Here is a 26,909-nt window from a genome sequence, read left to right as displayed (position 1 = left end):
GCCCTGTCCTCCCTCTTGCTCCCTGGCCTGGGCCACTTGCAGCCCCTGCCCGCCCAGGCCTGAGCCCCTGCCCGTACCTCAGTATCAGTGTTTGGCAGGAGGCCCTAGTTTCCACCCTGTGCAGTGAGGAGGAACCGCCCCCATGGGCCCCCCAGGTTCCCTCCACCCTGCACCCTCCCCATCCCTCACCACAGAACCCAGTGGCCAGCTGAGGGGCCCCATCTTCAGCCTGGAGGAAGGTCTGGCACCAGGAGCTGCCCCTTACCTTCTTAGTGACAGTGTCCATGGGACAGAGAGGAGGTGCCACAACCCTCTGCTCCAGCACCAGGCTTAGGCAGATAATCCCACATTCCTCTGTGGCAACCCCTCTCCTGGGGGGTCTGGGGCCGCAGATAAAAACTGAGGCTGCAGGGAGGCAATCTTCCAGGAAAGGGGCCACAGGGTCCTACAAGGCATATCACAGCTACGGGGTCACACAGGTGGGCCCCAGGGGTCCTTCAAGGCATGTCACAGCTATGGAGTCACAGCTATGGAGGTAGGCTCAAGGGAAGACAGGCCAGCAGAGGGGCAGGGGCCTGGGGACCACTTTGAGGGAGGATGTGCTATGCCTGGAAGTCCCCAGACCCAGCAGGTGGACATACAGATAGAGGGGCCCATGTGAGAGACCCAGCAGCTGGGGCTCTCAGACACACTGGGTCACTACCCCACAGAGCAGGGAAAGGATGGCAGGGTCAGGGGCATGGAGGGGTGGGCCTGTCCCCCGGCAGCTCAAGGGCTCTCCTCACTGCCCCCCAAAGGTCGTGGGTCTTGGGTGAGGAGGGAAGAGTCACCCCAGAAGGAGAAGGGGTGTGCTCTGCCCTGCCCAGCCCAGCCCAGCCCCACATGACGGACAGCTCACTCCTTCCCCCATCAGGGTCCCCAGTTTCTCAGGTGTCCCCCACCCATCCAACCCAGTTCACACCCACCTTAACCTCAGGCTATGAACTTATTTGGAGGTGGGGTCTTTGCAGCCTTGATTAGCAATCCCAAGACGAGAGCACCCTGCGTAGTCTGGTGGGTCCCACGTCCCACGTCCCATGACAGGTGTCCGAAAGGGAAAGAAGAGAAAGAGACAGAAGTGGAGATTGGGGTGCAGTGCCCAGAAGCCCAGAACTTCCTGGGGCACCAGCACCTGGGAGAGGCAAGAAGGACCCTCCCAAGAGTCTCTGAGGCCCACAGCTTGATCTTCTGGCTTCTAGATCTGGGAGACCCCCGTGTGGCCGTTTGCTCCAGTGGGAAGTGGGATGGGACCTTGACCAGCCCACTGCTGCAGACTAGGGTCTCCAGGCTCACACGGCCCCCCACCACCACTGAGAGCCAGGCTAGAGGGCATGCTGGGAGCGGAGGCTGAGCTGGAAGGAGCAGGACACAAGCCCATCAGCAGATCCCTGGGACCTCAGGTGGGGCCCCTGCACAGTGTGGCTGGAGCCTCGCCACCATGAACAGGGAGACAGCGCCCCTCCCCTCTGGAGCCAGCTGGGCCGTGCTGAGCCTTCCAGGCCTTCCTGCTCCCTAAAGCCTGTACCTCCTTGGGCCCCCCTCGGGCCCTCCTCCCCAAGACCCCCCTCCACGCCACAGGCCCTCCTCCCCCTGGGGCCGACGCCCAGGCCTTCCTCCTCCAGGCCCCCCTGCTCCCCCAGGCCCTCCTCCCTCAAGTTTTCCTCCTCCTCCAGGCCCTCCACCTCCCCCAGGCCCTCCTCCCCCTCAGGCTCACCCCCAGGCCCCCATCCTCTCCCAAACCCTCCTCCCCCAGGCCTTCCTCCCCTGACCCTCCTCCCTCAGGCCCTCCTCCCCTCAGGTCTTCCTCCCTCAAGCCCTCCTCCTCCCTCAGACCCTCCTTCTCCCTCAAGTCTTCCTCCTCCCTCAGGCCCTCCTCCCCCCTCAGGTCTTCCTCCCTCAGGCCCTCCTTCTCCCTCAGACCCTCCTCCCCCCTCAGGTCCTCCTCCTCCCTGAGACCCTACTCCTTCCTCAAGTCTTCCTCCATCAAGCCTTCCTCCTCCCTCAGACCCTCCTCCTCCATTAGGCCTTGTTCCTCCCTCAGGTCCTCCTCCCCCCTCAGGTCCTCTTCCTCCCTCAGACCCTCCTCTTCCCTCAGGTCTTCCTCCCTCAGGCCCTCCTCCCCACTCAGGCCCTCCTCTTCCCTCAGGCCCTCCACCTCCCTAAGGCCTTCCTCCTCCATCAGGCCCTCCTCCTCCCTCAGGCCTTCCTCCTCCCTCAGGCCCTCCTCCTCCCTCAGGCCCTCCTCCCCCCTCAGGCACTCCTCCCCCCTCAAGTCTTCCTCCCCCCTCAGGCCCTCCTCCTCCCTCAGGCCCTCCTCCTGCCTCAGGTCCTCTTTCTCCCTCAGGCCCTCCTCCTCCCTCAGGCCCTCCTCCTCCCTCAGGCCCTCCTCTTCCCTCAGGCCCTCCTCCCCCCTCAGGCCCTTCTCCTCCCTCAGGTCCTCCTCCCCCCTCACACCCTCCTCCTCCCTCAGGCCCTCCTCCTCCCTCCTCCTCCTCCCCCAGGCCCTCCTCCTCCCCCAGGCCCTCTTCCTCCCTCAGGCCCTCCTCTTCCCTCAGGTCTTTCTCCTCACTCAGGCCCTCCTCCTCCCTCAGATCCTCCTCCCCCCTCAGGCCCCCCTCCTCCCTCAGGTCTTCCTCCTCCTTCAGGCCCTCCTCCTCCCTCAGGTCCTCCTGCCTCAGGCCCTCCTCCTCCCTCCGGCCCTCCAGAACCCCTCTGAAGACAGCAGACTCAGATGGGGCTATAATTTAAAATACATTTATTTAGTGTCCATTTCGTTTCTGTTCTGTTACACAAAGCCATTAAATAAATACATTCTCCAAGTCACTCGAGTACACACCTACTCGCTATACAGATGAGGTAGAGAAATCGATAGGCTCGCACGAGGGTTCTCGTGTGTGAATGCCCCTCTCCCCCCAGCCTACCCAGACCTCCCAAACCGAGCCAGGAGTCCACATGTGTGTGGCTGGCAGGGAGCAGGTGGCCGGGACCCGCCTGGCCCTCAGCATGGCTGAGCCCTGTGGCCCGCCCCCTGCCCCGTCCCAGAGAGGCTGACCCCTGGGCACAGTTTCTTCTAGAGGCTCTCCTGCACGAAGAGCAGCACGCTGACCAGAGGCTCTGTCAGGAGGAGTTCGCTTAGCAAGATATTCTGATATATGTTTATATATAAACAGACCAGCCAGCAGACGTTTTCAGTCTGCCTTGTTTAAAAAAATACTTCCCTTTATATTATGACATAGAGCTAAATGTGGTATCTGGTTAACAAAATATCCTTCCTCCGACTTGCTGCCTTTCCAGACCCAGAAGTGACTGAGCTCCAGTCTTGTCACGGGGGTGTGGCTGCACCCACTCTGGGCCCCTGGCCCCCACCCTCTCAGCATGCAGGCATTCACGGGATGTTCTCTGAACCACAGAATAGACTTCACTATTTACACTATAGAACAGGGACCAAGAGACCCACATCAACATAAATAGGTTTTCTTTTAAAAACACAGTCCCCAGGGTTCCTGGAGCCCACGGAACTCCAAGGAACCCCCTCACTCAGTAGTTCCTGTGTCTGCACTGCCACCCAGCTCTGTACCCACCCAGAACACAGCCACAGAGCCTGAGCAGGGCAGGCCCAGAGCCAAAGGATCTAGGAGCCAAGGCTGCCATTCACACCAACGTGGGAAGGACAGCCTCATGCTGAGGGAGGGCACTGAGCGGAGGCCACATCCCAGCTGACCACTGACCATGCCAACACAGCCAGAACAGGCACACACACCACAGATACATGTGGCTACACATTCACCCACATGCATGCATGCATGCACATCACACATGCCCATGCACATCACACATATAGCATGCATGCGTAGCTACGTGCACATGCTCACACACACACAGCACAGATGCATGTGTCATACAAGCCCCCTGTGCTCACATGCACACTTCTGCAGACACATACATATGCTGACACAGTCTCATGCATGCACACACTTCAGACTTGCTCACACACGTGCTCACGCATATGCTCACGCATAAACCTGCAAGCGTGTTCACACATGCATGCACATAAATGCACACATACTTCACACACACGTGTGCTCGTGCACACGTATACACACAAAACCACTTATGCAAGCACACTACACATACGTACACTCTTGCACATATGCACGCATGTGCACACACACTCAAACCAAGCCAGGTCAGTGTAGCCCATCCATTTTCCTTCCCTGCAAAGACAACAGAGTGGCCAGAGAGAACAGCCTGCCTTTTGCCAAATCCTAGCCCCAGATTCTCTCCATCCACATGCGTCCTCACGTCTGCCTCCTCCCGCAGTAACACAAAGCAAGCTAGGAAATGAACCCTTCAAGGGGCTGGCCCCTCCCCTCTGCTGTGCCCACCCCTGGGGGGAGGGCAGGCCAATGGCTGCCACCCCAGGCCTTAAAACCTACACCAAAGTGGCTGGGGTGCGTGCCAAAGTCTCCCAGAGTGGGGTCCACCCACTTCCCAGGACAGTCTCACTGGGGGCAGCTGGGTATAGGGGCCTGGCTTCCAGAAGCCCTGAGGGCAGTGTCCACACACAACCTGCTTTATTACTTTAAAAACAACAACAGCAACATCCCTCTTGATTTAGTGGTTTCAAACGACAAAGCAGATCAGGCAAAGAGGTTAGGAGGGGGCGTAGAGGGGAGGGACGAAAGGGACCCTCCAGACTGGGCACCACCAAGAGGAGGGGAGCCACAAGCCTGAGGCAGGGCAGGGATGGAAATAATAATTATTATATATTAGTTAAATAAAAATAATTTAACAGTCACCAACATCACTCCCAAGAGAAGTGCTCCATGTCAGAGGGGACAGCAGTGACCCCCGCGGCTGGGTGGCCGGGCTGTCTCTCTCCTAGTGGTTTGACTCTCTAAGCCAGTGCTGGAGCAGGACAGCCCACAGGCGGCCACACAGAGACCCTGTATGGCCGCGAAGGTGCACCCGGTGCTCCTCAGAGGGAGCCCAGAGCAGGGAAGGGTGCCGCTCGCAGGAACTGGCCTCTCAGGGACGGACACAGCTTGGAAAGCATGGTGCCACGCTCTCAGGTCATGGGGGTGGGGGTGGGACACGGACAGAGGGGATGCAGGGGCCAGACCAGGGCCACCTCCCGCCTCTGGGTCTTTGAGAGTACGGACAAAGAGGCAGGGACAGCAAACTCAGCCAATCCCCGGGCTCTCATCACCATGTGCCAAGTGTGCTGGGGGCCCCATCCCAGGGACTCAGCCCTTGCAGTGTAGACCCCTCACACTGGGTGCATGGCCTCTTCCCCCTGCAGCAGCCTGGCCGGCCCCAGGGCTCAGCCCTTGCAGGTGTAGACCTCCTCACGCTGGGTGCACTGCCTGCACTCCACGTAGCAGCACCAGCGCACCTGGCACTGGCAGGGCCGTGTCACCACCCGGCTCTGGGTGTTGTGGCCACGCCCACAGCAGATGCTCTCACAGTTCTTCTCCCGGTGGCACCTGCGGCCGGCAGTGCCCGGGGAGAAGCGGCTGGCCAAGCAGAAACTGGGCGAGTCGTCCAGGTGCACAAGCTCTGGCGTGCGGGGCAGCGGGTCGCTGCCTCCTGTCCCTGCAGCCCGGCCCCGAGGCGGCGAGATGGCGCCGGCCTCCCCGGTGGCCTCGTTGGTGGTGCTGCCCACCTTGAGTGCTGTCTCGTACTTGTGTTTCAGGCGCTTGCCCACCTCGTGGAAGGGTGCCAGCTGCCGCCAGCACGTCCGCACAGTACAGGAGCCTGACACGCCGTGGCACTTGCACGTGGTCTCTACCCCGGCCTTGATTACCTGGTAGGGGAGGGGGCTGAGCATGAGGGCCACACTGAGAGGCTGGGCACAGCCCCTGCAGATGACCCCCAGAGGGGCTCGACCACACAGCTCCCCTGGACCCAAGCCCAGCCTGGGGGACCACCACTACCCATCACCCAGGCTTCCTGGCTCTTGCACCTGTCCCTCCACCTCCAAGCCGCAGATGTCCCCAGACAGAAGCCCTACATCCAGTACCATGGCCTCCAGAGTGGCCACTGCAGCACCTGTGGTCCCGTGGAGACATTCGCTCCTTACATCCAGGGCTCCCCTCTGAAGGGACTGAGCAAGCCTCCCCTCTAGCCCTGCTGTCAATGCCCCAATAGGACCCCCCAGTCTGGGCTCAGCAGCCTACTAGCCTACTTCCTGGAGAAGTGAGGAGAAACGAGTTAGCTGGCCCAGTTGGCAGAACTGGCCCCCGGATTTTCCAGGTCAGCCCCAGAGGGGAGGGACGGTACCCCCACTTCCACACACACGCACAGAGCTGCCCTAAGGGGCCTCCTGCCTGACCACCCACACTGGGGTCCCTGGCAGCAGAGAGCGGAGGAGGCCCTCTCTAGTGGGCCCCATCCCAGGATAGGCCTGAACTCCCATGCTGCCCTCAGGGAGGGCTGGCTGGCTTGAGGGGGATTAGGAAATGTGGCTGCCCTCTGGCCCGGCAATAGAAGAGTCACATTTAATGACACTCTGCTGAGAAACCTGGACAAATTTAATTAAAACGCTGCTTACCCAGGCCCAGCAGAGCTAATGGAGCACTTTCCATATTCTGACTTTTCATTAATAGCTTACAAAGGAGAGAATGCAAAAGAAAAGAAATAGCCTCGCCTTGGGGATTTAATCTGCCCGCACCCCTCTGCAGAGGGCAGAAGGAGGGACAAGGGCTCCGAATAAAAAGGGGGAAATTGATTCTTTAATAAGTGCAAGACTCAGAAGTCTGGTTTCTCAATAAAGAGGGGCTCAGATCAGGGCTGGCTCTAATTACCTGGCCCCCTCCCAGGCTGGGGCTCCACATCCTGGGGGCTGCCTGGCGAGCACGCAGAGCCCCTGACCATCCCCAGGCCGGGCAGAGCCTCGGGGGGCCCTTGGTGGTCCGCATTGTGTGAGGACTAAGGGGACGGGGTGCTCTGTCTGCAGTGAAGCTGACAGCACTCATGCCTCCTCCTCTCGTGTAGGCCCAGGAGCTAAGGGGCTACAGGGAGGGTGAAGGATGGCCGGGAGCCAGGTACCCCCAGGTCCAGCCAGCCTGCAGCCAGCAGCCCCCAGAAGGGCCTAGCTAAAGACCTTACAAGTCTGTCCCCCGCCTCCTCCACAACAACCAGTATCTCCGTAAGAAAATGACACTCAAAGGTAAGGAGACTCCAGGGCCCCGGCTGGCACCACATGCCGGGAACACAGACCCGGAGGAGGCAATACTACACCTCCTCCTAGCCCCAGCCCTGTCCCCCACTTTTGCGGGTCGTGAGCACCAGCGGCTGCTCCCATGCCCCGCCCCCATGCTCCACCCCACCCATATGCTCCACCCCTTGCCCCCACCAAGTCTGTGCCTGGTCCCATGCCCTACCCATACCTATGCTCCACCCTATACCCCCTCGTCCCGCCCTGTACCCCGCCCATGCCCACACCCTGCCCCGAGTCCAGGCCCCTGGCCCCGCCCAGGCCTGGGCCTGGCCCCATGCCCCACCCTCACCCCGCCCCATGTCCATGCCCCCCCTCGCCCCGCCCACGCTTATGTCTGATTCCCATGCCCCGCCCACACCTATGCCCCTCCCCACATCCATGCCCCGCCCCGCACCCCGCCCATGCCCACTCCCCACCCAGAGTCCTCGCCCCTGGCCCCATGCCCTGCCCCGCGCCCCGCCCCGCTTGCCTTCACACCCACGAGGTTGTTGTGGAAGTCCACGCGGGCTCGCAGGTCCTTGCTTGAGCGGCGGCCCAGGAACTCCTTGACAAACTTGCTGCTGTACTTGAGGTTGTCCCCACAGCCGCCCCACTGCCAGGCCTCCCGGTTCTCCAGGTCGGGGGCCTCATCACACGTGCAGCGCTCCATGCGGCCGGCGCTGCACGCCTTGGCCAGCGCATGCGTCAGGCCGGCCGAGGAGATGGCGTAGAGGAAGGCGGTCTCCTTGAAGCCTGTGGGGGCGCAGGGAGGGCGGATGGGTGAGCAGGCAGGAGCAACCCCCACCTCACTCAGGTGCTGCTGGAGCCCCGAATGCTGACAGCATGCGGGGTCTGCAGTCAGGATCCTTGAGGGTGCGCACCGCAGGTGGGGGGCATCCCTGCCTGGGCCGCCATGAGCCCCCGGGGGTACGAGGCGCTCCTATGTGCTCCAGGCACATGATGTGTCGGGGTAGAGAGAATTCCAAGTGCATGGAGATTTAGGCTCTGCCCAGGGATCAGAGACTGCGTCTCCGACCCACCAGATTCTCCCCGGGACTTGGCGAGCCCTGCCCTGCCCCTCAGGTCCTCAGTTTTTAAACAAGGCTGTTGAAAGTCTCAGATCAGAGCGCAAGGAGAGAGGAAAAGGCAGGCTCCCTGTTCGGAGCACCAGCTGGACCTCTGCCCCTCATGCCCAGCCGCTGAGCCTTGGTCACCACCATGTGGCAACAGCCATCAGAGCTGCCTTGCGCCCTGTCAAAGCTGCCCAAATGCGCCCCGTGCCGCCAGCTACTGTTCCCCAGGAGGGGCGGGGCAGGAGGGAGGGGCCTGGCTGTTAGGGCAGTGTGGGGAGGAAGGTGGAGCTACAGGTGGGTGTGGTAGTGGGGGACAAGGGACCGGTCAGGATGTAGGGGTGGATGGAGCGGAGGACGAGCCACACAAAGCAACCCCCCCATCTCCGCACCCTACCCCCAGGTGCCCTGGGACCCAGTGAAGGGACGATGTCCTAGGGGTGCAGACCTGCTCAGAAGGTCCTACCTCTAGTGCACTCACCTCGCTTGAGCAGGCTGGCCCGGTAGCGGCCCTCCAAGGTACAGTTCCAGCGCTCAAACCGGAACTGGTACTGGCATTCAAGTGCGCTCATGCTCACCGCCTCCACCAGTGTCTCGGCCACCCCCGGGTCTCTGCGGCACATGCGCCTTTGCTTGCGTTCCAGCTTCAGCCGGTCACAGGCCTTGTAGTGTGCCTGGGCGGCGGCTTCCGGCTCCAGGGTCAGCGGGAGAATGGTCAGGGGCTCACTGCCCGTTAGCCTGGGTACAGAGATGCCAGGGTGAGGGCCACGCCCGAGGCGAGAGACAGACAGACAGACACACTCACACACACACACACACACACACGCACCTTCAGGCCAGACCAGCACAGGGGTGGGCCAAGGGCGCAGATGGACAAGGCAGGGAGGGGTACAGGAGCCCAGGCCACAAGCGGAACACATCCGACACTCTGCCCCACCCACTCCTGTGTCTGCTTACCCAGCTGGAGCATGTACTGCTGCTCCAGGACCCCCACCCGCTGCTGCCCAAAGCTGCAGTGACTCAACCCCACAATGGCCCTGTGGCCTCTGGGAGAGGGTCCTGGCTCATTCCCTGCTCTCCTGCAGCCTGTACAGATGGCCCTGCAGGTCCCAGTAGGGTCTCCAGGAACTCCTGGGCCACTGAGAAGCTCCCGGTCGAACCCAGGGGAGGCCCAGAGCCGGCTCCTTGTTCCCCTGCAGCTCTAACCCTCTGATCTGAGCCAAGGCCCTGACCTTCAGAGTCAGCCACCTGTTCTCAGGTCCCCCCAACCCCCATTTCAGCTGTTCCACCCAGGGGCCGACTGGTCCTGACCTCCTGCCTGTTCTGTGCTCAGACACATCTCAATGTCCCCACACAGGTGATGCCACATCCGGGCTCTAGGCACACCCAGACCCTCAGCCCTCAAGAAGGAGAGGTGCCCAACTAGACATGGGTGGGGCTCCGGTCCTCTGACATGAACATCACAAGAAACAAGCCTCTGCACCCCAGTGACCCACAGGAGCCAGGGGCTCCAGTATTCTCAGACACTTACACCCCACATCATGTCCCATCCCTCTTACTGCTGCCCTTCAAAAGCCCCCTCAAGGGCATGGTGGCCACTGGGCTGGCTCCTGGCAGCTTTCTGCAGGGTAAGGTGCTCAGGCAGGTGCTCCTAGAAGCTGGATGGACCCAGCAATGACACAGCAGGTCAGGCTCCTCTGGGGACAACCTAGGGTAATGACTTCCAAGGCCCCTCCCTTCCCCTGCCCTGCACACACCCCAGCATGGACTCTCCTTGGCCCTGCCTGGGCTTGGGGGGCCAGAGTGTGCTGGGGGGATAGGCATGTACCCTGCCAAGGGCAGAGCCTGTACAGGGCAGAGTTGATCCTTGCCCTAAGGACCCCAGACCCACGTTCCTGACGGAGCAGCACCAGCCTTGCCCTTCCTGGTCAGCTCCCCAAGGGCAGGAGGCCAAGGTGCTGAGACTTGGGAACCAGGCCCAAAGGAGGCCCAGGCAGGAGCCCAGCAAGGCTGCAGGGATGCCAAAGCAGAGGGCATGGGGCACGGAGGGGAGTAGGCAGGCAGGTGGGAGAAAGGAATCCCTGCAAAAGACCCTGGAGGGTAAAGCCATGAAGGACACAGAGCGGGAAGAACCATCCTCTTCACACTCAGGTGCAGTGGGCGCAAGGGGCTGGCCAGCACACTGGGAGGACACCCCAGAGTGTTCTGGGATAGCATGGCACCAATGGGCTGCTGGGGCTGAGCCCTGAGCTGCAGGAGAGCCGGGCTACAAGTGTCCCAGAAGCCCAGGGTGTCGGTGAGCAGAGCCCAAGGCGTGTTCCCACCAGATTGAGTCCATACACATGTTGCACAGCACATGCCTGGGGACACTGAGCCAGGAGGACCAACTGGTGTGCTGTGACCAGTGAGAGTATGGGCTGGAGGAACCCCAAAGGTCCGCAAGGCACAGACAGGCCCCATGTGGGCAGCAAGGCCTCTGGGGAGAAGGCACCTGTGAGCTTCAGCGACCTGCACCCCCAGTTCCCATCCTGGGGTCAGGGCATCCTGCCTCAGAGCATGGGGACATGGCAGGGGTCACTTCGTGCACTTCTAGGCCTCATGCCTGAGCTCAAGCGGCCCTGAGCACAAGGACAGCTGAGCTGGGCCAGGGCAGGCAGGGGCCCGGGGACCCCACACTGCAGAGTGGAAGAGCCACACTCCCCACACAAAGGCAGCTCACACGACGGAGACGTGTCCCCAGACAGGAATGTCAACAGCTGTGCCCACAACAGCGTGCCGCCACACACCGGAAGGGCTGCAGCCTACAACCTGCACAGCCCCCAGACTGGATTCTCCGAGATTAACCCAGCTCTAGGCTGGTGCCAAAATATGCCTGTGTCCAACAGGACCAACCACAGCAAGGCTGGCCCAGGGGTACCTGGGGCTGTGCTGGTGACAGCAGCTGTGGGTGTGGGGAGGGGGAGGGATGGCAGGCGAGCCCACCTCCCAGCCTGCCTTAGGGTGTCAGGGCCAGCCTGCATCCTCACCGCACGTGGGGGCTGAGGATGGGGTCCCCACACACACCCAGGGCAAGCCTGCGTCCTCACTGCATGTGTGGGGCTGAGGGCAGGGGTCCCCACACACACCTGGGGCAAGCCTACATGCATCCTCAATGCATGTGGGGGCTGAGTGCGGGGGTCCCCACAAACACCTGGGGCCTGCCTGAGTCCTCACTGCATGTGGGGGCTGAGGACAGGGTCCCCACACACACCCGGGGCCAGCCTGCGTCTTCACTGCACACGGGGCTGAGGGCGGGGGTCCACACACACACCCAGGGCCAGTCTGTGTCCTCACTGCACGTGGGAGCTGAGGGCAGGGGTCCCCACATACACATCCGGGGCCAGGCTGCGTCCTCACTGCACATGGGGGGTTGAGGGAGGGGGTCCCCACACGTACCCAGGGCCACTCTGCGTCCTCACTGAGGTTGGCCTCTGCCCCAGGCCTCCTTAACTATTGGGGTGCACTCTGCTTGAGACCAGCCTGGGGCTGCAATGACAGGGGACAGACCCTCACAGAGGTGCCAGCAGGCAGACGGTACACGGGGTGCAGAGAACGGGGTGGGCATCAGTGAGCATGGACACCCAGGACAGAAACCCAAACACGGAGAGGAACCCTCAGAAGTGCCAGACAAAAGGCAAGAGGGTCATAAAACACTCTTGGAACACAGAAGGCTCTTTTCCATGTGACCCAGAATCCAGAGGCCCAGAAAAACGGTTAAGTGTGAGAGGGTCTACCGTGCACAGCAGCAGAGTCCCGCATCAGGGGAGATCCTGCGAGCTGGATCCCAGACCAAGAGCCAACTGCCTTTCTGTGTGGAGGCGTGGGTGTGGACAGACCCCTTTCCTGCCGATCAGCAACCAAAGGAACCAGCTGCACATGGCCATGGGATGTGGCCACACAGTTCCAGGGTGGAGCGCATCTGTGAGAACTTGTACGTGGCTCCGCCCCACTCAGAAACACAGAGTAAAACCGCCCTGGTGTTATTTTCCAGTCATCAAAGGAGCACAGGTGAGGACTGTTGTGGACATGGGGAAGAGGTCTTCCCCCCGTGGCTGGATTTCTGAACTCACATGTCTATGAAATTCACCCCATTCTCTTTCCAAAGGTGTCTCGCTCACACGCTGCCCCAACACCCACTGTTGCATGAAAAGACCAGGGCCGGCTGAACAATGGGCCGCCCATGCCACGGAGTCTGCAGGCATCAGCAAGCCACAGCCCACAGCCCGTGCCCCCAGAAGGCCTGCACCCACGGGGAGCCCAGAGCAGAGGAGCCTGGGGACACATGCAGCTCACTCCTCTCTCCGCAGCCCAAGAGCTTGGCACACATGCAAGGGACAACGTGTAGGCTATTCAAGACCACACGACTCCACACACAACCGTCAGCCCTATGTGCTGGCCTCTTCCCACACACCCGTCTCTGGAGTCTGTACCTTCCAGGCCACAGAGCACTCCAGGCCCTGGCCCCACTGCCCACCCCGCAACAGTGTACCTGCCTCCAGGCTCAGTGCAGCTGCCCCCTGCCAGCAGGCATCCAGCCTGGCAGAGGCGGCCGTGGAGGAGGTGAGGCTGGGCAGGCTGTCTGCAGGCAAGTGGCCTCCTGGGCAGGCAAGCAGCACCCCATCCCCGTCCTATCGGGCAAGCTCCTTCCAGTGCTGGGCTATCTCCCACCAGGAAATAAATCCTAAGGAGGTCTAAATGTCAGCATGGCACTTGGTGACATTCAGGCATTTTCAAAGACATGATAACGCATGGAAATGTTTCGCAGCCTCACACTGAGATCCCCCAAGTCCCTCCTGCCGAGTCAGAGGGGACCACGCTCCGATCCCCACGGTGACCTCGTCAGGCACTTTTTAGTGTCCTCCCAGACACTAACCCTCTTTACTGCACAACTTTCTTCTGTGTGTGCCATTTCTCCTATCTCATTTTGCAGGCCTGCCCCTCCTGTAATGTCCTGAACACCGTCTCCTAAACGCAGGCACACCAAGTGCTCTGTCCAAGCCGGGCAGGGCCAGCGGCCTTCTGCAGGCTCCTTGTTCTGGGCTCTGCCCTGGCCGGTGGTCATTGGGCTGGTGTTTTACTGGGACTGTGTCAGGAGCTCCTTCCAGCAGGTCCAGCAGGCATGTGCTGGCTCTGTGTTTGCACAGGACACTTGAGAACCCACTCGGCAAGGCTGACGCGTGAGATGGGCTTGCTGGGGCACCCACAGCCTCTCCCTGCTGCTGCAGTCCGGGGGCCTACAGGTACTCCCGCCGAGGTCAGCCCTGTGCTGGCCAGTCCTGGATTCCAACAGAGGCACAACTGATCCAACGTCCAACTGGCCTTCGGTGCACAAGCCACGTGCGCTGATTCATCTCTGATGGTTTTCACCTCTGTGTATGGTCGTGTGGTCTGCAGAGAGACGAGGCTGCTGGCTTTCTTTTTCTATCCTCAGCCATCCTTCCTGCCTTCCAGCCATGGTGCAGAATCTGCCAACTGCCATGCAGGGCCCAGAGCCCCCCCCCCACCCCAGCTCCGTGGCCACCCACCAGCATAGAGCCATTCAGGGCACCTGTGTGCAGGTGTGGCCCCAAGGTGAGAGAGACCCATGGGCACCAGTGCCAGGAAGCGGGGACCCTTCCCACCGCTCACCCCATCTACATGCCCAAATTCACATCTCTGCCACCTCAGTGCCAGGAAGTGGGGACCCTCCCCCCACTCACCCTGTCTACACACCCAAACTTGCATCTCTACCACCCAGACCTGGCTCTCCGGAGACGCGGACACCCTACAGGTGGTTAGAGCATCAGAGGCCAAAGCCGGGGAACCTTCCTGTCTGCGGAGCCAGCACTCTATTGCGGCAGCACAGAAACGCTCCCTTCCCACCCAAGGGTCTGTCTGTGAGGACAGCGGGCCTCCCTGTCTGTGTCCTGGTTCTCAGAAGGAAGCCCTGGCCATTTCTGTGACCAGCATGGCAAGTTCGTCGGGTATCCCCTGGGCGCCCAGCTCAGGTTAAAGAAGACCCCTCGGCCGTCCATTTGCTACAAGCTGCTCAAAACTCATAAAAGGATGTCAAGTGTCCTCAAATGTGGTCCCTGCATCTGTTGGCATGTGATTTTTCTGCTAAAACAGGAATGCCACTAACTGGATTTTCCAATGCTGGCCGTGCAGCGCGCCTCGGATGAAAGGGGTTTTGTCCTTCCTCTGTGTTGTGAGCTGTACCTTAAGGATGTCGGGTCTAGGCCGTTTGCATCTGTGTTTGTAATTTTCTCTTCCATGCTCTTCCCACTGGGTCTCAGTGCCTTAGCAAAGCGCTCACTGTCTCAGTTTCCCAGAAGATGAGTCAGATCAAAATCACATCTTCTTAACTGTTTGGTAGGACTGGCCTTTTCTGGATGAAAAGATCTCCCTGCTGATCCAATTACTTTTCTTTTTTTTTCCTCTCCTCTTTTCCAAACAGTTTTATTGAGATACAATTTGCATACCACAAAATTCACCCATTTAAGTCCACAATTCAGTGTTTTGCTGCATTTTCACAGATGCGTGCAAACACGGCCAGTCGATTTCAGGGCATTTCATTGGCTCAGAGACAAACCTATTCTTCTGCACCTGGCCACCACTAATGTACTTTGTGGATCAGCCTGTCCTGGACGTTTCAGACAAATACGGTAGGTGGCCTTTGGTGACAGGGCTCCTGTGCTGACAGCATGTCCATGTTGCTGTGTGTCACCATATGGACAGACCACACTGTGCTCACCTGTCCTTGGGCGGTGGACTTGAGTCATCCACCCTTTTGCCATCATGCGCAAGCCACCGCTGCCCCTCCTGTGCACGTCTGTGCGTGGATGCTGGTGTCCACCAAGGAGCAGAAGTGCTAGTCACCATTGTTGAGGGAACTGTCAGATCGTGACCACTAACCTGCTTCCCTACTCACAACGGACTCAGTATTTCTCTGTCTCGAGTCTGTTTCTGTTACTCCTCTGGTTTTCTGCGTTGCCTCAGAATTTGCAGCCTGGTTGGCAGGAAAGCGCTCAGCATCCCCTACTCTTGTCTGCAGAATCTGTAGCGATTTCCCAGCAGCAATTCCCAGAGAGGGACCCTTCATCTCTAATGCACAGTCGGTACTTTGTTGGTTTTCGTACGGCTTCTGTTTTCTTCCTTCTGCCATGTTTGGCTTTAGCTTACTGTTCTTTTCCTCAAATCTGTGACCAACCACTGCTGACCGCATCCAGGCTTCTCTCCACTTCTGCACCTCCTGCTTCAGAATCAGGTCACCATGCAGACAGAGCCTGGGTCACAGCCCAAAGACCGTGTACAGCCCTAATCACAGCCCCAGTCATAGGCCAGGTCACCATGCAGAGCCTGGGTCATAGACCAGGTCACTGTGTAGAGCCTGGGTCACAGCCTGGAGACTATGCAGAGGCTGGGTCACAGCCAGGTCACTGTGCAGAGCCTGGATCACAGCCCAAAACACCATGCAGACCCTGGGTCACAGCCTGGAGACTATGCAGAGCCTGGGTCACAGCCCAGATCACTGTGCAGAGCCTGGAACACAGCCCAGATCACCATGCATACCCTGGTCACATCCTGGAAACTATGCAGAGCCTGGATCACAGTCAGGTCACTGTGCAGAACCTAGATCACAGCCCAGATCACTATGCAGACCCTGGGTCACAGCCTGAGACAATGCAGAGCCTGGGTCACAGCCCAGGTCACGGTGCATCAGCCTGGATCACAGCCTGGAGACTATGTGGAGCCTGGGTCACAGCCAAGGTCACTAGGCAGATCCTGAGCCACAGCCTAGAGACTATGCAGAGCCTGGATCACAGCCCTGGTCACTGTGCAGACCCTGGGTCACAGCCTGGAGACTATGCAGAGCCTGGATCACAGCCCTGGTCACTGTGCAGACCCTGGGTCACAGCCTGGAGACTATGCAGAGCCTGGATCACAACCCAGGTCACCATGCAGAGCCTGGGTCACAGTGAAACTCCCTCAAGGTCCACTGAGGTGGTGTGTTCTCTCCCTGACCTCCTACGTTCTCTATGCTTACATCCTGTCCTGTCGCAGAGCCAGTGATCAGACCAAGGCCCTGGCTAGGACCCCGGTCTCCTCAGCCACACGGCTGGTATTTCCTCCACAGGTCCGCCCCATTTCACTTTGTCTCCTCTCCTGCCTCCTTTCCAGTTACTCCTTGATAACCCATCTCCCCCTGGTGATTTGAACCTTCACGTTGCATTGCCGCTATTTCACAGCCACCCTCACAACTGCACACGTCTGTGGCTTAGTCACATCCAGTGGTGGGCAATACCAGGCCTGAGGACACAAGCCTGTGAACCCCACTCCCAAATTACAGGCCGTCGTGTATTTTAGTTCCACTGTGAGGACCCAACAGGATGCTGGACACTCCTCGGCTCCTGGACAGTAGCCTTCTGAGCATCTTGCAGCTTGTCTGTAAAGGTCTGTATTTCACTTCCCTGGGCAAGTCCCCAGCCTGCCATGCACTGTGTGCGTTTCTGCTCTGAGGTTCACCACCAGGCTGACCAGCCTCCCACAGTATCTGCATCTGCTGGCCCAGGCTGCTTTTATGGTTCCTTGTCTTGGGTGTTTTATGCTTCTAGTTCATGTTCTGGAAGCATTTTTGTTTTCTCTGTTTAGGACAACTTGGGGCCTCCTGAATCCTGCACGTGACCCTGACAAATTCTGAGACTTTTGGAAAATGCTCCGCCATTCTCTGCAAACAGGACCCCTGGCCGCCCAGTCCCTGAATCCAGCCTCTGGCCTCTGGTTCTCCACATTTCTGCCAACACAGGCCACACTCCACATGAGTCTCCTGCCCCATCATCTGCCTTACTGGCTCTCTTCAGCTATTTCAAATCCGCTTTCAACGACGTACACCTTCCCCCCAGTCCCATTTGGTTTCTCCAAACCTGCTGGGTCAGTTTTTGCAGTTTCTTACTCCTTGTGGATACTCCAAGGTTATCTCCTCCCTGGAAGCATGCTGAGAGCTCCCATTCGGCCTGTGACACTCCACTCTGGGTCCGCTGCCAGAGCTGGGGAGGCCCACAGAGAAAGGCACCTCCACACATGCCTGCCCCGCTACCCCTGGCCTGTGCTGCTCACCGTACATGACAGACAGAGGGCACATGTCCCCAAGTTCACATCTGCTGGGACCTTGACATGTGCTTTTTTTGGAATAAGTGCCTTAGTAGATGAAATGAAGGTTAGGGTCTCGAGACAAGGCCTTCCTACACTGGGTTTTGTGCTGTTGAGGGCCCCTCCTCCTGATCAGCCTGCAGTGACACCAAGGAGACCCCACCCTAGTCCCAGCAGGCCTGGAAAGAACCCAGGACAGACACAGCTAAGTCTAGGAGCCTGTCCCCTTCGGAGGAGGGGCCTGAGACTGGCATGCTGGCGGCCTGGGGATGGGGCAACCCCTCTGAACACCTAGCTGGTCACACACTCCCAAACCTGCCCCCTCGGGCAGCCAGGGGGCAGGGCGGCACTGCCAGCAAGGAATGGGGGATGTCCCTGTCCTCAGCAGGAGCCGGCAGCTGGCCGGTCCCCAGAGTGCTTGCTTCCTCCAGCTCTGAGGCCAGGCGGATTCCAATGGCCCTTCCTCCTGCCAGCAGGCCCGGCCACCCCAAGGGCCACCCTGCCCACAAACCCAGCTCCCAGGGCTGGGCGGAGGGAGAAGAGGCCGGAGTTCCAGAAGCCACAGCGCGCTGCCAAGGAACCTCAGCCCCACCAGACAGCGTTTAATTTCTGTGCGAATCGAATTCAAAACAAATTCCAATGCGGAGAAACTGGTTCTGAGATTAACCCTCCATCCTCCCGGGGCCTGCAGCCTGACTCGGCCCTGCATGGGGGATGTGGGGGTGCGTTGGGGTGGGTGCAGACACCAACAGAGCCGGGGGCTCCCTGCAGCCTGACTCGGCCCTGTGCAGGGGACACGGGGACATGGTGGGGTGGGTGCAGACACCACCAGAGCCAGGGGGCTCCCTGCAGCTTGACTCGGCCATCTGATGCCCAGGCCCACCAAGGAGGAGGCAGGGGCCACAGGCCATGGTAACCAGAGCAGGAGCGTGGCGAGCACCCTTGTGTTTATGACAGCTGTCACCTCTATGAGAGCTGCCGACATTCTACTTCCCCACATTCCAGGGCACCCCCTCTCCACTCCCTTGTCAACAGGCTGTGTCCACACAGGGGTGGTGAGAATGCATAGTGGATGCTCCCAGCCCAGAGGGACACAGGACTCAGCAAACTCCACTGCACAAGGCCTGGGGTCCCCGAGCCCAACAGAAATGTCCCTGTCCACCCTCAGCAACCACCAGGACAAGCAGAGCCCCTGGGACCCCAGGCCCTGAAGGCCACCAGTCAGCTGGCCTCTTTGGCCGCCGGCCAGCAGGGCAGGCTATGGGCACCCAGGAGAGCGACTGAGGCCGTCCAGGACCCAAGTCACAGGCAGGCGAGGGGAGACGAGGGAGCAGCCAGGCTGTGCCATGGCCCTGGGCCTCCCAGATAGCTAGAGTCCAAAGGAGCTCACAAGCAGGGCCGGGAAGGACGTGGGGCAGGCCCCTGGCGCCCACCTTCCTGCCTGGAGCTGGCCTCCTGCATGCCCAGCACAGCCGGGGACACGGGGAGGGCCCCGGGGCGGCTGCGGCGGCTCTGTCTGTCCATGAGGGAGCCGGCTCTGACGTGCTCTGGTCTAGGAGCCCCTGGCAGCCTCTCTCCCGGGCCAGACCACTTCCCTGGCCGCGTCTACCTCAGGTATCGCTAAGAAAAACAAACGCAGCTTGAGGCTTGCCGTTTTCCATTCCCTCGTCCGGCCGCCAGTCTCGAGGTACACGGCCTGCCAGCTGGGCGGCTGGGTTTCCTCCTGCGGCCAGAGGCGCCAGGCCAGCCAGGAACCGCGCTGGGAGGGGCAGGGGAGGACGGCAGGCCGGGCCCGCGGGTCACGGAGCCGGGCGGCCAGCACGCCACCCAGGTCGGCGCTGCCCTCCTGTGGAGGCCCCTGCACGGCCACCTGCCGCCTGCTAGCCCACGGAGGCCCCTTAACGATGAGCCACCCCGCAATCCGCCCCGGCCTCAGGCCCCCAGCTTCCCCACCCATACCAGGGGGTGCTCCCAGCCCTCCAGCCACACCCCTGCCCTGGGAGCTCCAGAGGCACCCCCTGCCCCTCAGCACACAGCCCACTGAACGGCCATCAGACAGGTCTCAGGCTGAGCCCACCATTCCTGTAGCTGGGGACGTCAGGGCCAGCGGGGGCGGGGAGGGGGACTGGGAAGCCTGATGCAGCAGCCCCTCAGACCCCAGGCCAGGCTTCTGAGTGCAGAGCGAGGGAGCAGAGCCTCGGACGCACCTGCCTGGTGCACTTTGGAGCACTCAGGGCTCCCTAGAGGCACTGCAGGTACAGAGGGGCCCCGCTAGGCCATGCTGGTTTCCTGACACAGACCCCAAGCAGGGCAGAGGCCCACAGTCCTGCTCGCCACCCTCCAGAGGCATACTTGCCAGCAGGGGCCTGGCCTCGCCCACCTCCCAGACAACTGTGCTTCCACTGATACCCCTCTGGGCCTGCCGAGCTGGGACAGGCACTGCCCACCAGGACAATACACAAAGGGGCCAGTGCCCCTCCAGGCCTGGATTAAGAGGGCTGGGTGCTGGCCCTGCTGACTGGTGTCATTTTTCTGCAACTAGGAAAACCAAGCCAGGCCCCTTATCAGCTCATTGCTCGTCCTGCGTCCAGGTCCCATAGCCCCCCGGGAGAAATTGTGTGTGTGCATTCTTTTCCAGGAGAAAAGCTACCCACACACTTTTGCTATTGTCCTGGACATGGTGGGGCCCCCAGGGACGGGCCGCGGGTGGCGCCCTGGGCCAGGGCCACCCTGGAAGCCCCGGCAGGGTCCCATCAGTGCCCTCATCTGCAGAGTTGGGTCCCGGCCACAGTGGAGAGGATGGGGGCGAGATTAGGCCAGCTGTCCCCCCGTCCAGACGGCCGCCGGCTGTGGCAGGACATCTGCTCCCACAGCTGAGGGGGGCCAGGTGGCGGTGGCTTCCTCCTCACCTCAGGCTTCACCACGAGGCCTCAGGAGGCCCCCAGCCCAGAGGCCTGGGCTGGGCTGGCACTTAGCACCTGCTTCTACTGGTCTCTGTGCTGGGGGGCCACGGGCCCCACAGAGGAGACTGGTCAGGATGGCAGGGAGGAGGGACAGAGTCTGGAGAGCAGAGATGCAGGGGCGTATCCCTACCCTTGTCCACCTGCCTCCCCACACCTGCCCCAACCCCTCCACACAGTGCCCTCCAGTCTGTCCAGCCCACCCCACGTGCCCCCTTGCCCACAGGGCCACTTCCAAGGGGCCGCACAGTCTCCCTGCTGGCCACTCGGCTGCCTGGACACTGCGGAGAAGGCCTGGGCCTGCCCTCCTGCTCAGCTCTGACTGCAGAGCTGAGCCCACTCCATGGCCTCCCTTCCAAAGGCTGGAGCTGGGGCCTTGCAGGGCTACTGTGGGCACGTCCATCCTGAGGTGGGTCTGTGGACACCATGGGCCCAGCCTGCTTCTCATTCAGCTCTAGCTCCACACCCCTGGCCCCCAGCCAGGGAAACATAGGGGACACCTCCCTCTCTGCCAGCCCCACCCTGGCCCCCCTGGGCTCTGGGTCACCCTGGCCTCACCATGAGAGGCTGACTCCCCCCACAGGCAAGCCTGAGCCCCCACCCCCAACACACAGCCCTCTAGGATCCCTTCCTCTGAGCAGCCAATAGGCACATAGCCACACAGAACCCCCAGCTGGGCTCCAGGCTCATACAGAGGGGCACTGCCACCTCCTGACACTGACCTTGCACGCACAGTCAGCCACTCCCACCATGACATCAGCCCCGAAGGCAGGGCAGGCTCCCATACAAGTCCCCAGAACCCCTGACCAGGCCCGTAGACAAGCCTCTAGTAAACAGAGGACCACCTTTACCACACAGTCATGCTGGGGCGGGGGGGGGGGGGGGGGTGGGGTTAGAGACCCATTGTGAAGGCCCAGGCACAGCTGAGAGACAGCGTGCCGGCTCACACTCCACGTTCTCCTCCATCTAGGAATAAACCTCTACATATATAAAGAGCTCTGACAAATCAACAACAAAGACCCACAACCCAGCCAAGAGCTGGGCGAAGAAACTGAGTAGACATTTCTCCAAAGAAAACATAATGGATGACTAACATGCCCGTGAAGGATGCTCAACATCGCCCATCATCAGGGAAATGCAAGTCAGAGCACAGTGAAATACCACTCCACACCCACTGGGATGGCTAGAAGAAAAGGCAGAGCTGATCAACACACTAGAAATAACAAGAACCAGCGAGGATGTGGAGACACTGGACATTTCTGTATTGCTGGCGGGAGGGTAGCATGGTGATTACCATATGATCTAGCAATTCCACCTCTCAGTATACATACCCAGGGAACTGAAAACCTACATCCACAGAAGAACTTGTACACTGATGCCCACGGCGGCATCACAAGAGCCAAATGGTGGAAGCCAGCCAGGTGTCGGTCAGCAGGGGAGTGCACGTAACAAACTGCTGTGCATCCACACAATCGAACACAACATGGTCACTGAGGGAATGAAGCACGGATGCATGCCACAACGTGGATGAGTCTTGAAAACGCTATGCTCGGTCAAATAAGCCAGACACCAAGGCCACGTGCTGTGATTCCACTTATGTAAAACGTCCAGAGCAGGCAAATCCACAGAGGCAGAAAGTGGATTAGCAGTTGCCAGGGGCTGGGGTTGGAGCGGGGGGAGGCAGGATATGAGGTTTCTGGGGTGATGGAACGCTCTGGAATTAGATAGTGGTGCTGGCTGCACAGCCTTGTAGATGTACCAGAAACCACTGCACCGCAGGCTCCAACAGGGTGACTCTATGGGAAAGGAGTTCCATTTCAATCACGGAAAGGCAGTGGGCCCTAAACGCCCTCAGGACCCATTCACTGCAGCCCAGAGCACCTTAGCTGCCTTTGACATTGCCTCGAGCACCCCACGCACCAATGCCTGGCCTGGCTGGGAGAGCCTCCTCCATACAGGCCTCCAGGCTGCCTGGACCAGACAGACCTCCCAGCAGGGCCCTGCTCCCTGCTCCCTCCCCCAAGCCAGCCTGCAAGTGTCACCCACAGAATGCAGATTGCTGGGGCCAACCCCAAGAAAGGGCCTCAGGGCTCATGACGGCCCTTCCTAGCTCTCTGAAGATGACCCACATGGGAAGCCTGAGGCCTCCACTCCCCCAGCAGCCCCCGGATGTAAGTCTATGGGCGGCCACAGGGGCTTCTGCTGGGGCTGGCTTGGCACATGCAGGATCTCTAAGAAAAGGGCAGCGAGGTACCAGGGAGCCCAGGCCCGGCTCTGCTGGACCCAGCCCTTGGCTCCATGCTTGGGGGAGCACCAGGGCTCCTCGCCCTGGGTTTGGGGGCATCCCTTCCTGAACAGATTTTCAGCACACACAGATCACTCCTCGACTCCATGTTCTCACCTATAACACCAGAAGCAGGGGCAGGCAAAGCTTTCAGCCCACCCAGGTCCACAGGGCATGGGGGGGTAAGGGTCTGAGTCTGTTTCCCAAACTCGCCAGGAGACCTCAGGCCAGCCCCTTTCTGCTGGGAGCCAGGCCCCCCTCCTTCCAGGAGGGCATCAGGCCAAGCCGTCTAGGCCCCTGGAGAACCAGATGGAAACACCACCTGCTAATCACACCGCCAAGAAGCAGGGCCAGGCCACTGAGGAAGAGGGAAGAGCCCCTTCCCCGAGGCCAGGCAGCGGCCCAGAGGGTCCTGCCTAGTGGCCAGAGGCTGGGAGGGCAACGGGAACAGGCCGGGTTAGGTTGCAGCCTCAGGGAGGGGGCAGGGAGGGCTCCCACCGCCCACGTGACACCCCACTACCCGCCCCCCCAACCCCAGGCCAGCCTCTCTCGGTTTCTGGCCTGTAACAGGAGCTGCCCTGCCTGCCTGTGAGCCTCCGTGCCAGGCAGAGTTCTCCGAGAGGGGGAAGGGAGAAAGAGGACCTGAATCCCAGCTCCTACCTCCTGCTCACTCTGCACACCAGGCTGGGAGGGAAGCCCCCAGCCCCAGCCCCAGGTCTGCCCCAGCCCAAGTCCAGCCCAGCCTCAGCCCCAGTCCAGCCTCAGCCCCAGTCCCAGTTCCAGCCCTGACCCAGCCCCTGTCCCAGCCTCAGCCCCAGCCTCAGTCCAGCCCCAGTCCCTGTCCCAGTCCAGCCTCAGACCCAGTCCAGCCCCAGCCTCAGACCAAGCACTGACACTGACCCCACCCCAGCCCCAGCCCCAGACCAGCCCCTGCCCCAAGCCAGCCCCAGCCCAGTCTATCCCCAGCCCCAGGCCTGCCCCAGCCACTGCCCCAGTCAAGCCTCAGCCCCAGTCCAGCCCCAGCCCCTGTCCCAGTCCAGCCTCAGATCCAGTCCAGTCCCAGCCCCAGCCCTGACCCATCCCCAGCCCCTGTCCCAGCCCCTGTCCCAACTTCAGCCCCAGTCCCAGCCTCAGTCCCAGCCCCAGTCCCAGTCCAGCCCCAGCCTCAGACCCAGCACTGACCCTGCCCCAGCCCCAGCCCCAGTCTATCCCCAGCCCCAGCCCCAGCCCTGCCCCAGCTCCAGCTCCAACCCTAGCCGCAGCCCCAGGCCCTGCCTCAGCCTTGCCCTGCCCATCTCAGGCTATCTCCTTCCCCTGGCACTTCAGCCCCTGCCACTTTGCTGGGCCGGGAGAAAGGGCCCCAGACCCAGGCCCAGCCAGTCACTGCTGACCAGAAAGGCTGGGCCTCCATGCACAGACTGGTCCAGAGTGTGTCTTTCCCCCTCCTCTCTTCCCAGGTCTGGCCCCACCTTGGGAATCAACCCCTGAGGTGCTTGCTGGGCAAAGATCCATAAAGTCTACTCTGCTCTGCCCATCCTGCTGGCACCCAGCAGACCCCACCCCAGGACCTCTGTCCGTCAAACAGAACCCAGCTCTCCTGCCTGGTACGGTGGTGGCAGGGCCCCCAGCAGAGCCAGCTGTCCCCTGGCCATACATCTGCCTGGTACACTCTGCACAGGACAGCCTTTGGGGCCAACATGCTGGACAAGAGGGCTGGTCAGGGGAGTTCACAGGGGCACCAGGCCCTCTCCCCCAGGCCCGTGAACTAAACAGCAGAGCTCAACAACTTCCCCAGAAGTAAAAAGTCTGGAGGCTGCCCGTGGTAAGGGTGGAGGGCTTCCAGCCAGGACCCGAGACCCCCACCTCCCCTCTGTGGCTCTGACCTCCCCAGGAGAAGCAGGGCTGTCAGCAGGGAGCCGCTGGGAGCAGACAAGCCCAGGGTGTGTCTGAAGCCTGGTGAGCAGACCCGAGGCTGGGCCGGGAGAGTGGGGAGGCACAGCTGGCTAACAGGCCGCCGTGACTCACCGTGGACCTGCGGCCAGACGGCCATCCTCTGACCCTCCCTCTGCCCGCGAGGGCGAGGCAAAGGCTGCACAGATGGCGTGCAGGGGCGTGCCAGCCTCTGCACAGCCGAGGCCCCAGCCAGGAGAGGGCTGCCGGGTGGGGTCTCCAGGGGAAGTAGACACGGAGCTGACCCTGGAAGACGACCCAGGAGAAAGGAACAGAAGGAGAAGGGGGGGAAAGAAAAACACAAAGGGAAAGTTTCCCATGAAAATATTTTATTTTCTTTGAGAACAGGATACACCTGCAGGGCTCCTAGCCCAGTGGCCTCTCCCCGCCCTGACGGTGCCACATTTCTGGACCAACGGGGCCCTCTGCCGGCCAGCCGCCGCGCGACGGCGTCCAGGCCCGGGGCGAGGGAACAGGTGACGGGCGGAGGGCGGCGACCAGAAGCAGCCACGGGGCGCCCAGGGCAGGGGCCAGAGCGAGAGAGTGGGCCGCGCGGCTCCAGGGGCGGTGCCTGGGCAGCAGGAGAGGAGTCCAGAGACCCCGCGGGGGTGCTGGCGCCGTGCCACCCCCGGACCTCCGGGTGCCCATCTGCGTGGCGCAGCGAGGAAGGGTCCCCAAAGGTCTCTGGGCTGGACATCCCAGATCTGGGGGACAGGGGCGAGGAAGTACAGGGCAGGAGCGAACGGCCGGGAGCGACGCGCAGGAAACACGCACACTGCTACTACGGAGACGCGCTCCGGGAGGCGACCCCTGAGACGGCGGGGGTGGGGGGGGGCGCCGTTCACGGCCCCGGCCGGGCCCTGTGCACCGGTCGGGTCCCACAGACGCGCTCCCGCGGGGCCGGGGCCCGAGCGGCCGTAAGAAGCAAAGCGCAAGAAAAATAAATGCCTCCAGCTTGGAGTTATTTTTTTTTTTTCCTCCTTTGGGGCTCGGTGCAAGGAACATCTGGATTTTGTACGTATTTTTTTTTGTTGTTGTTAAATTAACTTCTCGAGGAGAGAAAGGAGGGGGGAAGCTGCAAGGCGGGTGGGTGGGTAGGGGCCGGGGGAGGCTCCAGCCGTTCCGCCAGAACTCGGCGGCCTAACAGGGAGCCAGGACCAGCTTGGGTCCCCCGACTCCGGGGAGCCCCGCACACGGGCGCGTCGCGGCCACGACGGCTCCGGGGTCACGGGGGACCGCGGCCCCGCCGCCAGCCCGTCGTCGGGTGCGCCGGCCCCTCTCCCCACGCCGCGCCGCCAGGACGCAAACAAACAGCGCCCGGCAACCCGCCGGCCCCCAGCCAGCCGGCTGGGGCCCGCGCACCTGGGCCGCCCGCCCCGCGCCCCGTCCCCGCGCCGCCCGCACCTACCCGAAGTAGGCGGCCGAGGGGCGCAGCGCGGCGAGCAGCAGCGTCAGCGCGAAGGCCGCGGCCAGCCAGCGCGCCAGCAGGGGCCCATCCAGCATCTTGCCGCGCCTCGGCGGCTGACCATCGCGCTCCCAGCCCCGCGCAGGGCGCCCCGCGGCCGCCGCCCTCTTATAGCGCCCGGAGCGCCGGGCCGGGGGCGGGGCGCCGGCCAGCTGGGCCTGGCCCGCCCGCACCCAAGGAGGGGTCACGCCGGCGCCGGGGGCGGGCCGAAACCCGAGCCGAGCGCACCGCCCCGCCGCGCCGCCGCCCGGCCCCTCGGGTGTCGGGGCGCGCCCCGCGCGTGGAGGCGGAGCGCGTGGGGGGCGGGAGGAGTGGGGAGCGGGCGAGGGGGCGGCCGGGGCGGAGCGTTGGCTCCGAGCCGCGGCGGCCGGGGCGGGGTGGGGGCGCGTGGAGGGCCTGGGCGGGGCCGAGGCGGAGCGCCGGCTCTGGCTTCGAGCGGCCCGCCGGGTTGGGCTGACCCGGAGCCGCCATGGGGGCGGGGCCGGGGGGGGGGGCGCGTGGAGGGCCCGGGGGCGGAGCTCGGGGCCCGGACGCGCAGGGGTGGGGCCTAGCGGACTCGAGGTTGGCCCTGGGCTGAAGCGCGCGCGCCCGCTCCCCTGGGAGTTTGCGTGGACCCGGAGACCCGGCAGCAGGCGGGTCTTCGCTCTTCGCGAAGCCGGATCCCTCGGGGAGCAGGCAACCTGGCCACCGGAGGGCACGGGCCGGGTCGCTCAAGCTTTGGGGACCTCTGTCTCCCCATCCTTAAACCGAGGGAGCTGAGCTAAAGGCTGAG

General features: G+C 61.8%; 1 protein-coding gene across 2 annotated transcripts; it reads right to left on the bottom strand.

Annotated features, from left to right (window-relative positions):
- Window positions 1-2,777: 2,777 nt before the first annotated feature.
- On the bottom strand, window positions 2,778-26,284 carry WNT9A (Wnt family member 9A). Of its 2 annotated transcripts, none has more exons than XM_023253747.2 (4): window positions 26,081-26,284; window positions 8,792-9,048; window positions 7,743-7,993; window positions 2,778-5,845 (listed from the first exon to the last, which is right to left on the bottom strand). In XM_023253747.2, exons 1-4 carry the CDS (start codon window positions 26,173-26,175, stop codon window positions 5,363-5,365), a joined length of 1,086 nt encoding a protein of 361 aa, XP_023109515.1. In that variant the 5' UTR covers window positions 26,176-26,284; the 3' UTR covers window positions 2,778-5,362. The 2 variants fall into 2 exon arrangements, with proteins under 2 accessions (XP_023109515.1, XP_023109514.1); XM_023253746.2 differs by having other exon boundaries at window positions 7,731-7,993; window positions 26,081-26,280.
- Window positions 26,285-26,909: the final 625 nt, after the last annotated feature.

Source organism: Felis catus, chromosome A1, assembly GCF_018350175.1.
Source record: "Felis catus isolate Fca126 chromosome A1, F.catus_Fca126_mat1.0, whole genome shotgun sequence".
In the NCBI taxonomy this organism is placed as follows: Eukaryota; Metazoa; Chordata; class Mammalia; order Carnivora; family Felidae; genus Felis; species Felis catus.
The sequence above is the reverse complement of the archived record's forward strand: the minus strand, read 5'-3'. Positions and strand labels throughout refer to the sequence as shown.

What these genes read in the sequence shown, in the direction of transcription:
- WNT9A (XM_023253746.2), bottom strand. Translation starts at nt 26,175, where the DNA reads ATGCTGGATGGGCCCCTGCTGGCGCGCTGGCTGGCCGCGGCCTTCGCG. An exon ending in CCCTCGGCCGCCTACTTCGG is followed by an intron (nt 9,049 to 26,080) that starts GTAGGTGCGGGC and finishes CTCTGTACCCAG; the next exon opens with GCTAACGGGCAGTGAGCCCC. An exon ending in ACAACCTCGTGGGTGTGAAG is followed by an intron (nt 5,846 to 7,730) that starts GCAAGCGGGGCG and finishes CTCCCCTACCAG; the next exon opens with GTAATCAAGGCCGGGGTAGA.